Consider the following 14,458-nt stretch of genomic DNA (forward strand, 5'->3'; position numbering starts at 1 on the left):
GGGCAGACATCTGCTCTTCTACATCCCTCCTGTCCTGGGCCAGTGCCTGTCCAGGTGCAGACGTGGTCCTACCCTCCCCATTTGGAGGCACTTGGTCCGGCCACACGGAGATGTCTGCATGAGTTCTTGCTCCACCTTAGCCCTGTTCTCAGTTGTTCCTCAATCCCCTTCTCATAGTCCTAATTTCAGACCCCCCCTTGGTGGACACGGAAAAAAACATTGTCTTTATTTCTTACGACCCAGTGCAAGCAAAGATGAGCAGCACTCAGGCTGAGCAGTCCATGATGGACCTGATCGACTTGTTTCACAAATACACTGGCAGTGATGACATGATCGACGAGCCTGGCCTACAGAAGATGATGAAGGAGAATTTCCCCAACTTCCTCAGTGCCTGTGTGAGTCGGGAGGCGCCTGCCCTGGGCGGGAACAGGTTTTGTATTTCTGTGGGCTAGGGGGCTAGTGATGCTTGGGCAGGTTGCGTGGGTGCTGATATGTCTGAGGACTCATGCCTGGTAGGTGAATCCACTATTTTTATTGGGTAATGCTGAGTCCCGTGTGCCTCGCTGATCCAGCCCTCCCATCCCAGGCAGGACCAGCCCAGTGGGGAGACAGACCATGAAGGGGATGGAGCCTGGGTCTCAGAGTCAGAGGGCTGGGCTCCTGTCCTGCCCCTGGGGCACCCCTGCTGCATGGTCCTGGACAGGTCACCTACAGTCTCGGAGCCTCCGTTTCTTCTGCCTAATGTATCTTCCTCCCTCCGTTAGAGTCACTTCCCTGGGTTCACGTGGAGCCTTGCCAGGATGGAGCTCAATGGAATCATAATATTGATGACATGAGCATATCCCCTTACGTTTGGCAGAGCTCATTCGTATACTGGGTGATGTTTTTCCCTATTAGAATGCATTGAACTTATCAGCAAAATGTACCAGAGAGCTGGGCCTTAAGGAAAGGGAAAGTGGAACTTGTACGTTTGGATGTGAAAGAAGTTGAATGGGAGGAGAGTAGATTACAGAAAAAGGAAGGAGGTCAGCCCGTGTGGGGCCCCAGGGAGAAAGCGGACAGCACCTGTAAGGAGGGCAGGAGGGTGGGTCTGGCGGATGAGGGCCCCTCCCTTGCTAGGGTGGCTCTTGGCAGAGCCTGCCCAGAATCCCAGTGCTTCCCACCGTGGAGTCCTTCAGCTGGGGAACCCCTGGGAGCCGCCCAGGAGAGCTGCGCTCTGTCTTCCACCCGCTCCTCTCCCACTCACCCCTTGCCTTGCTCCTGCCACAGGATGCCGCTTCTCCGCTTCTCCCCAGTTCAAGTCTCATGTGTGATGGCGTTTTTCTTGTTTGTATGTTTCTGTTCTCACAGGAAAAGAAGGGCGTAGATTACCTGTCTGATGTCTTTGAGAAAAAACACAAGAATAAGGATGGGCTCATGGATTTTTCTGAGTTTCTCTCCTTGATGGGGGGCATAGCCAATGACTACCACAAACAGAGCCACGGAGCGGAGCCCTGTTCCGGGGGAGGCCAGTGATGCAGCCCAGCCCAGCTCAGGGGCCTCCAGAGACCCCAAGAACAATAAAGTGTCTATTCCCACTAGATACTGTGTTATTTCCTCCTTTTCTTTGGCTGTGTGTATCTTAGAATAGAAAGTGGTTGGTTAACTGCTTTGTAGATTCTCCACTAGATGCAAAAGTCCTCTCCAGCAACTGTCTGCTCCCGGGGCACTTCTCCCAGTGCCCGGAGACTGGCTTGCGTCACCCTTTTCTGTTGGGCTTTGAGATTCACCTGTGCTCCTACCCCTGGAGTCAGGCTTCCCACCCAGCTCAGGGAGCCTCAGTCAGGGTGTAAACTAGAACTCTTGCCTGGGGCCTTGCCAGGGGCCAGATGGGCACTTGCTCTCTGCACTGCTTTAATGAGTCGAGGGGCACCAGTGGCCTGGCCCCTGCAGCTATGGCCTTGCTCCTGTGTCTGCACGCTGAGATCAGTGCAAACAGATGTTGTGCTCTTGCTCTGCTAAATGCCAGGCATTCAGCTGGGCACTGGGGATGCAGGGCAAAAGAGTCACTTCGTGGCCTAGCGGGGGAGTCTTTACAACACACATGAAACTGGTAACAAGTCTAGCCGATTCCAGCCGTATTTTGGGGGTGATCATTGATGGATGAGGAGCTAACATTCATGCATCAGGTGAAAGGGCAGGGAGGAGAGAGTTGGTGCTGCTCATCTCTGAGCCTGGTACTCTGCTCGGCAAGGAGGATGCAGAAATAAAAATGACGCAATGGCTGCTCCTCGCAGAAAATGCCCATCTTCTTGTGGCCTCTCCCCAGGGGGTTGCTAATTCTTCCTGGCTTTAATGCCTTTAAACCCTTCAGGCCTTGGCAGGGTCAGCATTCATCTTTCCCACCAGGGCCGTGCTCAGATCATTTCCCCACTATGCCTCACATCTCTGTCCCCTTCCCCTGTCTTTGAGGCTCATGTCATGCTGCCACAGGAACATCTTCCTTTCTTACCAGATTCTCGTACTCATTTGACACTCGGCTTACACGCACCCTTTCTGTATTACCAAGAGAGCATATATGGGGTAAGGTGACAGTCGGAATTCCTAGAAGTAGAGACTAGGAATTCTAGTCTCTCCTTGCGCACGTGGTTGGTTGAGGGAATGCTCTCAAGTGGAGCTTGAAAGGATGTGAAGGTAGCAGCATAGGACAGGGGGAGAAGCACGACAAAGGCAGGAGCTCAGCTTTGGTACAATTCCATAGGGAGCTCTGCAGCATGAATGGAACCATAGAGTTGTCCCACCTTGAGGCAATTAGGCCTGCCCCATTTGGACCCCAGCATCATTTACCACTGACTCCAGATCACCCCTGGGGAAGGCGTAGCCTTGTAGTCATTCCCCAGCTGGGAGGCTCCTTTGGAGCAAGGGCCATTCTTAGGAGAGGGTGCAGTGTGGTCTATCAGCAGCCAACCATGATAGAAGCTGGCCGTGGGCACAGGGACCAGGCAACAGGGATCTGGGTGGGGCATTTACTACAGGCCACCCCTGTGCCCACTGAGAGCCAGTCGCTTCTCATGTCAAATTCATTCCACCCAGGAATAGCTTCTCCAGTTCTAGCTGGTTGTGGTTTCTGGGGAAAACTGCCAGTTAATGGGCAGTTGTTTTTGGGGACACAACTGATACTCATCATCTCCCTCCTCTGCCACCCATTCTGGATTTCTCTGCCAGTGGCCAGTACTTCTGCTGGTCAGGTGGCTTGGCTGGTGGGGTGACCAGACCCTCACCCCTGAGGGATGTTTGCTCCTGGTTCGTGTGCCCTCATCAGGCCCTGGTTGCTGTACTTACCCATTTACGGGTAAAACTGGACATGGGAATAACAACTGATATCACCTGGGTGCCAGAAATGTTCCTTCCTGCCTCCATTGTGTAGAAGCAGTCCTACACGGTGATCAGGACCAATTACCCCTCCAGTGAAGTCATGCCTTTTTTTTTTTTTGCCTACAGGTGTACTGGCACAAGGCACCTAAAGTGACCAAGCAGAAGTAAACTGTCACAGGTTCCTTTACATGAAGGCTCGGGAAATCACTCTTATGTACATTTTCTGTGGTATTATAGGGTCTTTCTTTATGGGGACCAGGTTTCCCTTTCAATTAGATGGGTTCTGGGCCTGGGGCTGGCTCAGGTGTGGAGATTTGGCACGGGAAGTGCTTTTCTGTTGGTCTCAGGCTGGTCTCAGGCTTGTGCCCATCCATTCTTGGCTCCTTTGGTTATACGTACAAAGCCATACCCTGGTTGGCTGCTTTAGAGTGAGAGGAAGCACAGTCCACGAGACGGCCCTCACTTTTTGACACCAACTGCAAGTTCAGGGGTCTCCAATACCACTCTGAGCTTTGATAATTTGCCAGAAGGACTCACAGAACCTACTGAAAGTTAAGAATACTCACGGTTATGATTTATTACAGGGAAAGGATACAGATTAAAATCAGCGGGACCCTGCAGTGCCATATCCCCAAGTGATGCCACTGCACAGTCTCCAGCCAGCTGCCTGTGTCAGTCGGCAGCCTGCTGTGTGTGGGGGGCCTCCCGCAGCTCGGGTTGCAGCGTGGACCCCCAGCGTTCTCTGCTCTGTGCCTTCCCACGTGCACGCGCCCTCCCCAGGTCCCTCTGACCCTGCCAAGCGGGTTGCCCCACTTCCCTCTCCTTCACTTTGGGTGCCTCCTGTCTCCTCTCTGTAGAGTCCAATGCTCTCTCTTAGACAATCAATCTGAAGGTGAGCATGAGCTTGCCACTTTTTACCCTGTCTGTGACAGCGGCATGCGCAGGCTGCTTCTAGCCCGCCATCTTGGCCCCTTATTCGAAACCTGGCATTTCTGAGATAGGCCAGGTGTTCTGCCCTTTCTGTTAGGGATGAAGCCCTACCCCACCTATCCTGGGGAAAGCTAGTAAAAGTAATACATCATTATACCACTTCCCTGAATATAAACAGAATACTAACAGCAAGCACGCACAGCAGATACCACTTGCCAATCACTCTCCCAAGTGCTTCACATATATTAACTTCTTTACTTTTCACAACAACCTAGGAGGTGTGTGATATCACTGTCATGCCTTTTACTGATGGGGACACTGAGACACAGAGTTAACAAGTCATATGGCACCTGTGTCTGGCACCTGTGCCTTTAACCAGAGGGCTTTGGTGGTGCTTTGGGGTTTGCCTCCCATGGTCCCATTTCCACCCCTTCCCAAAGCTCCTCTGCCTTTTACAGTTAGACATCTCTGGCTCTTGCATCAATTTGGTTTCCAGAAAATACTTTGTTATAAAACCTATTGGAAAACTCCACAGAAGGAGGGAGAAGGGCAGAGCCAGGGAGCCCCAATGTCAGGGAGGCCACTGGTGCTCCTGACAGACCCCAGGAACAGGTGGAACAGTTTAGGGGGGATGTGGAGGGCCCCAAGGACAGGCCCTGTCCAAGGCAGGCGTGAGGAGCAGCTGTGAGGAGCACCAGGGTGCCTGGCTGGGTGCCCGCTGAACAATCCAGGTCCCCTCACTCCATGGGGGATAATTTGGAGCACAAAGCAGGCCCATGGTAAACCCAGTGTCTCAGGCCCTGTCCCTGGCCCCTGAGGGTTCTTTGGGGGATGGACCAAGGTTTTCCTGGCATGTTCCAGAGGCCTGTGGGGCTGTGAGGCCAAGCAGCAAGGGTGCTTGCTGGGAGTCAGGGGCCCTGGGCTGGGCCTGAGTCTGCCCATTCCCAGCTGTGTGACTCGGCCAGGCCACTCTGCCTGCTGGATCCTTGTTCTTTCAGCTGTAACACGAGGTAAAAATCCCAGTTTTCCTCCTGGGTCTCTGGGGAGGATCTGGCAAGATGTCTCCAGTAAAAGTGGCTTTACTCAGACAGCATGAGTGCTTCCTCTGCAACCGTCCCTTCTGGAGTGGCCTGTGGCCAGCAGCTGTGTGGCTCTGGAGACCACAGAGGCTCCCCGCCTGCCACCTGGGGATGGAGCCCATGGAGCAGCCAGAACGAGGTCCCTGGGCCATGCCTGAGCCAGAGCCCTGGCCACGCTGCTGGGCACTGCCCCGGACAGCAGGCTTCTGCAGGGAGGCACCAGGGTAACCCCGTGTGCTCAGCCCAGAGATGATACAACAGAGACTTGAGATTTCCACAGAGTGCTAGAAGTTGGGCTTCAGAGTCAGTAGCACTTGGGTTCAAATCCTGGCTTTGCCATTTACTGGGGGTGTACTTGTGGGAAATTTATCTAACATCTCAGTTCCACATCCATAAATGGGATAATAATGCCCATCACACAGGATTTTTCTAAGAACCAAATGAGACAACACATCCAAAGCTCTTAGCAGACTGCCTGGCATGTGGTAACCTGTCTCAAATGGTAGCTACTTATTATTAATTATTGACCACTAATGAAAGTGAGTTGAATGACTCATTGGGTACATAATCAGAGGCTCTGATTCCACCTGCAAATCCCTAAATGCTCTAATTGCCAGGGCACAGCAGCCCTCTCACATTCCCTCTGTCTCCACCTGCCATTCTAGCCCCAAACAACTTAGAGAGGCAAGGGGACTGTGCATGGAGCCTGGGTTGGGCAGGCACAATGGAGCCTGGGGCTAAGTCTCAGGTGTGAATCCCCACCAAGAGCAGTGTCATGTTGGGGCAGCTGATGGAATGGGCCCCAGGCTCCCAGCCCTGGTCCTGCCCAGCTCTGAGCACCATAAAAAGGACTGCCCTTCACCCGATGCACATCCCTCATCTGTACTCTGTGCCTCTTCCTCAGGGTCTGGTGAGTTCCCGTCTTCCTCTCTGCCTCCTCTAGGTTGAAGGCACAATGCCCTGGCCTGCTTTGCTCCCTGCTCTCGTCAGGGGGAAGCCCCTGGGCTGGGAATCAGGACACCCAGGTTCACGTGACAGCTTGTCCCCAGCTGGGCTGTGCAGCCCCGGGACAGTTATTCCTTTTCTCCCTGCAGGCCTCAGCACCCTCTCTGGGCAATGAGGGGGCTGGACGAGGTAATTTATACCCTTTCTGTTTTGAATTTTGGTGATACCCATAGAACAAAAGAACTTCTGGGGAGAATGTCTTCATAGGCAACCAAGGGACAGAGCCAAGTGTGGGATTTCCTGGGCCACCCCTACCCACTGCAACCCTTAATCCTACTTGATCTGCGGTGTGTGGTGTCTCCCAGCTTTCTGGGCTCAGGTCTCTTTAAGATGCTCAGAGGCATGGGGGGCCCAGAGGCAATCTATGCATGCATGAGCTATCCCTGTTGTCCCAGTCCTGGGATCCCCACTCACCCTTATTCTGTCTATTCCCCTCCCTCTGTCTAGAGCTGGGGAAAGGACAGTCCAGTTCACGAGTCTCTACAGCAAGTGGCCCCTTGCCCTCCGGGCTCCACTTGCATCCCCGACCTTGACGACACTAGTCAAACCAGCCTCGACTCCAGCGTGGCTCTAGGGGCTCTTCTGGCTCAGCCACAGGATGTGTCCAGAAAAATGGTGAATGGGGGGGGGTCCCAGGGCTGGGAGCAAGGTGACGGTACAAACATACAATACAAACAGTCCCCCAGTGGCTCTCTGGGAGCACCAGGAGCGGATGAGTCCAGAGGTCCAGGAGACCACACCGAGTAAGCAGGGTTAAGGCCTCCCCCCAGCAGGTGACTGTTGGCTTGATGGTGGCTCCACACTGATGAGCACCACTTGGGTCCTTTATATTATATCTGAGAACCTTGAGCTCTGGGTAAATGAGGGGGTTATTGTGCTTTTCTTCTTGGCAATATTTTGGCAGAGAGGCTCCTTCTGATTTTAGTGCTAACAGATCTATAGGCTGACTCTCATCTTTCCCAGGGCGTGGAATTCAGGGGCCCTCAATTACTACGACTTCATACTTCTGCTCCTCACAGCCCACCCCCTTCCTCCCTCTGCCCACATGTCCCACCCTAGGCCCACAAGTCCAGGACTTCCTCCACCCTCTCTTCAAACCTTTATTTCTTTCTCTGAATTTCACCTGGACCAAAGAAATACCAGATCCCTTCTGCTCTGTCTCAGCCCTGCTCTCTCAGCCCCTCTGCAGCCCCCATCTGCACGCCATTCCCTGCCTCGCCCGTTTCGTCTCATCCCTGTTCCCCACAGGCTCACACGTTGGAAAGCAGAGCCCAGTGACCGTCTTTCTTTCCTGCAGCTCATTGGAAAACCAAGATGAGTAACACCGAAGCAGAGAAGATGCTGATGGGCTTGGTCAACCTGTATCACAAATATACCCAAGATTCAGATGCTATGGACAAAGCTGGCTTGGAGAAGATGATGAAGGAGAACTTCCCCAGCTTCCTGTCAGCCTGTGTGAGCCGGGCAGGAGTGGACCGGCACGGGCAGCACCGTTGGCCCCAGCTTACCTGAGAATTCCCGCTCACTGAGAGGCGTGGATGTGGGAGGCTGACCAGCATCTCGCACCTCCCCAGCCTCCTGCATGATCTCCCCTTGAACCCAAGGGGTGTGGTAGACGGAGTCCAGGGTGGGGTTAGAAGTCAGTTCCCTGCACCGCCACTGCCGTCCACTTACCATGTTACAAAGGCACCTACTTCCCAGGGTTGTGAGCATTTAAATGGGGCATAGTGTGTGAAAATGTTTGTATAATGGAAAGAGGGATAGCGATGTTAACAATTGTTACTAGATAGTTAGCAGTCATGGCGATGTGTGGGTCGGGAGAAGGTCTCCTGGCTTAAAGAATTTCTCTTCTGTCTGCAAGAAAAAATTTTCTCTTAGCCCCACCTCTTGGGGTTCAGCCTCTCCTTCTTGAAGTTTCAAGTCGTGTGCTCCTGGGAGCAGAAGTAACACAATAAAATCATAATGCCAAGTGAAACGAGGCAGCCTTAGGTTTTAGACCCTAGAGAGTTTTCAGTTCTCACTCACTGTAATATCTAACTTTACCATTAAACCATTAGCACACACTGAATTCATTGGCACAAATACTTGGACAGATTAAACCACAGAGGGAGATCTGAAAAGGAAGGGATTCGGGATTGGTGTGTTTTGATGGGAGTGATGATGAGTGGAAGTAGTTTTGAGACTGGGATCCAAAGCGTGGCAGGCAGGGGAGAATGAATACTGGGCATTCAAAGCGCATAGGCAGAACCCGCCTCAGGACTTTTGCATCTCCTATGCGTGTGCGCATCAGAGCTGGAGTAGCCAGTTAAAAAGCCCAGCGTCAGGGCTCCCCACCCTTTCCACCTGGCGGTCTCAACGCCACACTCCTGCCACCCTCCGCCCTCACCCCATGCTCATTTCCTGTAGCCTCTGTCATCTGCTCTTCCCCTCCTAGTCCAGCTCCAGGTTATAACCTTCCTGTTGTTTGATATCTTCTCCTTACAGGAAAAAAAGAGCCCGGATTTCTTAGAAAAGTTCTTTAAGAAGGAGGACAGGAATCACGATGAGAAGATCAATTTTTCTGAGTTTCTCTCCAGTGTTGCGACAGTTGCTGTAGATTTACACGATCAGTCCCATGGCCAGAAACCCTGTTCTGAGGGTCAGAGATGACCCAGTCCCAGTCCCAGCCTGGCCACCAGGCTCAGCAGACCCTAAGAACCAATAAACTGGTCCCTCGCTCTTGTTGCTGGTGTTGTTTTCCTCTTTCTCTTTGGTTGTGCATGTTGGCAACACAGTTGATTTTCTTTATTAGCTACTTTGTTGTTTTTTAATTCTATTTCCCACACACACATACACACACACAGTTTTTGTGGTTACCTTTGAAATTTTAACTTGTACACACTACAAGCTATATTAGAGCTAATCAATATCTCTACTCTTTTCTTGAACAATGTAGAGAATTTGTTTTAAATTCAGAGACCCCTCCTTAATGCTATTATTTTTCCAGCCTTTTAACTCTATGTTTTATTAAATTATATCCCCTAATTAGGAATTATAATTTTTGATTTATACAAATATTTGGTTAGAATTACCCACTTGTTTGCTATTTTTTATTAATCATTATTTTTGCATTTCAGATCTTCCTTCTTGGATAATTTTCCTTTTTCTTACAGTATTGTACTTGTTTTTTAAGTATTTTTAGTGAGGGTTTAGGAGGCATGGTAAGCCATCTCAGTTTTTGTATATCTGAAAGTGTCTTTATTTCATCCTCTTTATTTTTTTAAAATTGTGAAGTAACTTATCAAACACATCAAGAATAGAGAAAATAGTGTGATAACTCCTCATGTAGCCATTGTCCACTTTGATATGGTCAATCCATATCATTTATATCACCACCCACTCCCCTCCCTAATTATTTTTGGCAAATCCCTGATATCATATGATTTCATCAGCAACTATTTCAATATGTATTTCTAAAATATAAAGACAACCTAAGAAGCTTACAACTACAATACTGCTATTACATCTAAAAAAATTAATACTATTTCCTTAATATAATCAAATATCCAGTCAGTGTTCACATTTTTCCAATTGTCATGGATGTTTATTCAAATTTTATTTGACCTGGGATCAAATAAGTTGCATACATTATAATTGGTTGACATGGCTCCTAAGGCTTTTTAAATGTATAGCTTCGCCCTCCATTTCTTCTTCTTTTTTTTCTTTTATTATTATGTTTCTTATTGAAGAAACTGGGTTACTTGTTCTGTAGAATTTCCCACAGTCTGATTTTCATTGATTGTATCCCTGTGGTGTCAATTAACAGATTCCTCATCCTCCCTCCTCCCTTTATAATTTGGCAGTAGTTAGATTTACAGCCTTAAACATATTCAGTTTTAAACCAAATTACTTCATATGTGGGGTTTTCTACTTCCATCAAGAGTACATAATGCCCGGTTGTTTTTTCTTTTTCTTTTTGGTTTACCACCCAAGAATGATCGTTACCAACACTGGTTAAAGCCAACTTTGCCTATTCTGCATCTACCCTTGTGCAGCTGAACTCGTTTGGAGAAACTTATGCTTACCTGTTGACTGGTCACACTTCAAATTCATGACCCCTAATCTCCAGTGAGCACTTGAGATTGGTCACCAACTGCACAGCGTTCTTAGTCCAGTCACTTTTCCACTTCTCTCCATGACTACTTCATTATTTTCTCTTTTCCCAGACTACCAAATCTCTTCTCATGTGCACTCTCATCTTTTGTTGAGAAAGCAAATGAAATCATAAGAAAGTATTTGCATGTTTCCATGACCCCAGCTACCTATTTATCAGCGTCAAGGGCCGTATACTTTCGTCTTCCCTCTGTTGCCACCAACTCTTTATGCTCCTAGCAAAGGCCCACCCCACCCCCCACATCCCATTCCCTCTCACTTTCTCAAACACTCACTACAGAAATTCTCCTCTTTTCTTAAGCACCATCATTTTTTCTCTTTTCTGGGTCTTTCCTATAAGTATGCAAATATATTATTATTTCTTCTATCTTAAAAAAACTCTTGACTTCACTCTCCTCTGCTATCTTCTCAATTCTCTGCTCCCCTTTGCACCATCCCCCCACCCCAGTCCATGGAAAAATTGTCTTCCATGAGACCAGTCCCTGGTGCCAGAAAGATTGGAGACCGCTGTATTAAAGGACATCGTAATTCGTTCCAAGTTTTGGCAATGATGAATAACACTGCTGTAAACATTTGTATGCAGGTTTTTTGTGTTATAAGTTTTCAATGTCTTTGGGTAAATATTAAGGAGTGTGATTGCTGGATCCCATGGTAAGAGCATGTTTAGTTTTTTTTTTTTTTTTTGAGACAGAGTCTTACTCTGTTGCCCGGGCTAGAGTGAGTGCCGTGGCATCAGCCTAGCTCACAGCAACCTCAAACTCCTGGGCTCAAGCGATCCTACTGCCTCAGCCTCCCGAGTAGCTGGGACTACAGGCATGCACCACCATGCCCGGCTAATTTTTTCTATATATATATTTTAGTTGGCCATATAATTTCTTTCTATTTTTTAGTAGAGACGGGGTCTCACTCTTGCTCAGGCTGGTCTTGAACTCCTGACCTCGAGCGATCCACCCGCCTCGCCTCCCAGAGTGCTAGGATTACAGGCGTGAGCCACCGCGCCCGGCCTAGTTTTTTAAGAAAGTGTCAAACTATCTTCCAAAGTGGCTGTGCTGTTTTGCATTCCTACCATTAACTGATGAGAATTCCTGTTGCTCCACATCCTGGTGCGATGTTGTCAGTGTTCTGGATTTTGGCCATTCTAATACTTATCTCATTGTTTTAATTTGCATTTCCCTGAGGGCACATGATGGGAGCATCTTTTGATACGCCTATTGCCATCTACACATCTTCTTTGATGAAGTATCTGTTAAGGCCTTTGGCCCATTTTTTAATTGGTTGGTTTGTGTTCTTATTGTTGAATTTTAAGAATTCTTTGTGTATTTTGGTTATAACTCTTTTATCTAATAAGTCTTTTGCAAAGATTTTCTCCCGGCTGTATCTTGTCTATTCTCTTGACAGAGTCTTTCACAAAGTAGAAATTTTTAATTTTAGTGAAGTACAGCCTATCAATTCTTTTTTTAATGCATTGTGCCTTTGGTGTTGCATCTAAAAAGTCACTGCCAAGACCAAGGTCATCTTTATCTTCTAGGAGTTTTGTAATTTTGTGTTTTGCATTTAGATCTGTGATTCATGTTGAGTTACGTATGACCCCTGTTTAGGAAAGAAAAGGAACAGAAGAAAAGCAATACAAAAGGAATCAGGGATAGCCATATTAATATGAACAAGAGGCCGGGCGCGGTGGCTCACGCCTGTAATCCTAGCACTCTGGGAGGCCGAGGTGGGCGGATCGTTTGAGCTCAGGAGTTCGAGACCAGCCTGAGCAAGAGCGAGACCCCACCTCTACTAAAAATAGAAAGAAATTATATGGACAGCTAAAAATATATATAGAAAAAATTAGCCGGGCATGGTGGTGCATGCCTGTAGTCCCAGCTACTCGGGAGGCTGAGACAGGAGGATCCCTTGAGCTCAGGAGTTTGAGGTTGCTGTGAGCTAGGCTGATGCCACGGCACTCACTCTAGCCTGGGCAACAGAGTGAGACTCTGTCTCAAAAAAAAAAAAAAAAAAAAAAAAAAAAAAAAATAATATGAACAAGAAAGGATTCAAAGAAAAGGGATTCAATGCAAAAGAAAGATATTTCTTACCGGTTAGTGTACAAGTCACCAAGATGCAGTAGTCTTAATCTTTATATACACAAGAATATAACTTTGAAGTATATAAAACAAAAATTGAAAGAAATGAATGGAAATTGGCAAACTTATAATTGCTTGGCAGGTTTTGGCAGAATCTGCTGAGGATGTGGCAGAGTAGGCAGACAGAGACAACAGTAATGCCAGAGCAGGGTGGGCAATCTCTGCTGATGCAGCACAGAAGCGGACGCAGATATAGATACGTAAGTGAATTACTACGGCTGTGCTCCAAGCAACATTTATCTACAAAAACAGGTGGCTAGTTGGATTTGGTATGAAGGCCATAGTTTGCTTATTGCTGATATAAACTACTTCAATAACACACTTAAATTTATTTATACATACACCTAAGTAAATTTGTGCCCAGACCTAGAGCATACACATGATTTTCAAACATATTTGGGACATCTAGAAAAACTGATCATTTGTTTTTGCTAAAAACATAATCTTAGCAAATTGGCTTTAATAGGGGCCTGTCTGTAGCACCCGCTGGTGAGGCGGAAGCCTTGAGCCCCTCATGTCTGGAACAAGTGCTCTCGGTAAGCCCCGCCCCCCCCACGCCCCTCCCACTGCTGTCCCCGGGGCGGAGCTCACCGCGCGTCACCATCCACCGTGAATGGGAATCCGGCTGGCTGATGTCCTCATCTCCTCCAACTTCTTGGGGAGCTACCTTCTCCCCAGTCTGAGGTGGAGGTGACACCATCCTGGGTCTCTAGAAAAATCCCAATTTGATGGAAGAAGTGGGCAAAAAGCAATTTTTTCTTTTTGCCATTTGTGTGTTCATGTGTTGACACTTGCAGTGGCGACTGTGCTCTGGGTGAGGGCGCGTGTGGCAGGGAGAGGGGAAGTAAACACAGACCGTGTTTGAGCCAAGCCCCGTCTCCAGGGGAGGGGACCAGCAAGCCACAGGGTGGTGGCAGCTTGGGAGTGGGGGGATCCTGGGAGGCCCTGAGCCCCCAGGCCGTCCAGCGGTCACTTTCTCTGTGAAGCCTTCTCCAGGCAGAGCCATCATCACCGTGTCCCTGCGCATCTTGGTGACAGTCCCGGGCACACACATGCTTTGCCCTGGCCCGGCTCTCTGAGGTCTGGGCTGTGTCTGACTCGTAGTTACGGCCAGTGCCCAGTGTAGAGTGAGAACTCCACAGACGGTGGCTCAACTAGCAAGCGAGGTGTCCTCAGAAAGGGTCAGGTGACGTGTGTGGGAATTCTGAGGACCGAGAAATCACTTCTCAGGTGAGGCAGTCAGGGAAAGTTTTGTTGGGGTGTCCTTTGGATAGGCCGTGGAGCATTGCCAGGAGCCAACGGCGGCGAGAAAGGCGGGACCGAGGGAACCCCGGGGGTGCTCGGACAGCGAATTTCTCTGGGCTGTCAGGGTTGTGCAGGCCGGCTGCTCCCCGGGACTCAAGCGGCAGCTGGGGGAGGGGTGGGGCAGAGACAGTGTTCCACGGCGTTCCCGAGATTATTAGGACGGGTTCTGCTGCTCAGCCATCCACGCTGCAGGATGGGAAGACCCCAGTGCAGCCCAGAGCCTGAGGTCCCACCCTGGGGCGAATTCCAGATCCTGTCGAGAATGGGTTTGTTGGGAGGATTTACTGTCATTAATTCTGTTAGCCCGATAATCACAGGAGTTCACTTTCTCTGAGGCTACAGACACAGACGGTATTGGGAAGTGGCCCAGAGAAATTTATCTGTTCAATCAAATTTGGGACATTGGTTGTGGAGAATCTATTCAAGTTGGCAGCAATTATTCCCCGTCTCACCCAGTTTCAAGAGAAGGTTGGGCCATAGAGGCAGGAAAGGTAAATGGAAGAA

At 49.1% G+C, this 14,458-nt stretch overlaps 1 protein-coding gene across 1 annotated transcript; it reads left to right on the top strand.

Annotated features, from left to right (window-relative positions):
• The first annotated feature begins 254 nt into the window (after positions 1-254).
• Positions 255-1,515, top strand: LOC138389977 (protein S100-A7-like). Its single transcript, XM_069478725.1, has 2 exons — positions 255-395; positions 1,351-1,515. Exons 1-2 carry the CDS (start codon positions 255-257, stop codon positions 1,513-1,515), a joined length of 306 nt encoding a protein of 101 aa, XP_069334826.1.
• Positions 1,516-14,458: the final 12,943 nt, after the last annotated feature.

The sequence above is a fragment of the Eulemur rufifrons genome, chromosome 8 (assembly GCF_041146395.1).
Source record: "Eulemur rufifrons isolate Redbay chromosome 8, OSU_ERuf_1, whole genome shotgun sequence".
NCBI classification, from domain to species: Eukaryota; Metazoa; Chordata; class Mammalia; order Primates; family Lemuridae; genus Eulemur; species Eulemur rufifrons.

Bases quoted from the DNA above. Each gene is read 5' to 3' on its own strand.
- LOC138389977 (XM_069478725.1), top strand. From the start codon at position 255: ATGAGCAGCACTCAGGCTGAGCAGTCCATGATGGACCTGATCGACTTG. The intron at 396-1,350 runs GTGAGTCGGGAG...CTGTTCTCACAG, and splicing joins CCAACTTCCTCAGTGCCTGT to GAAAAGAAGGGCGTAGATTA.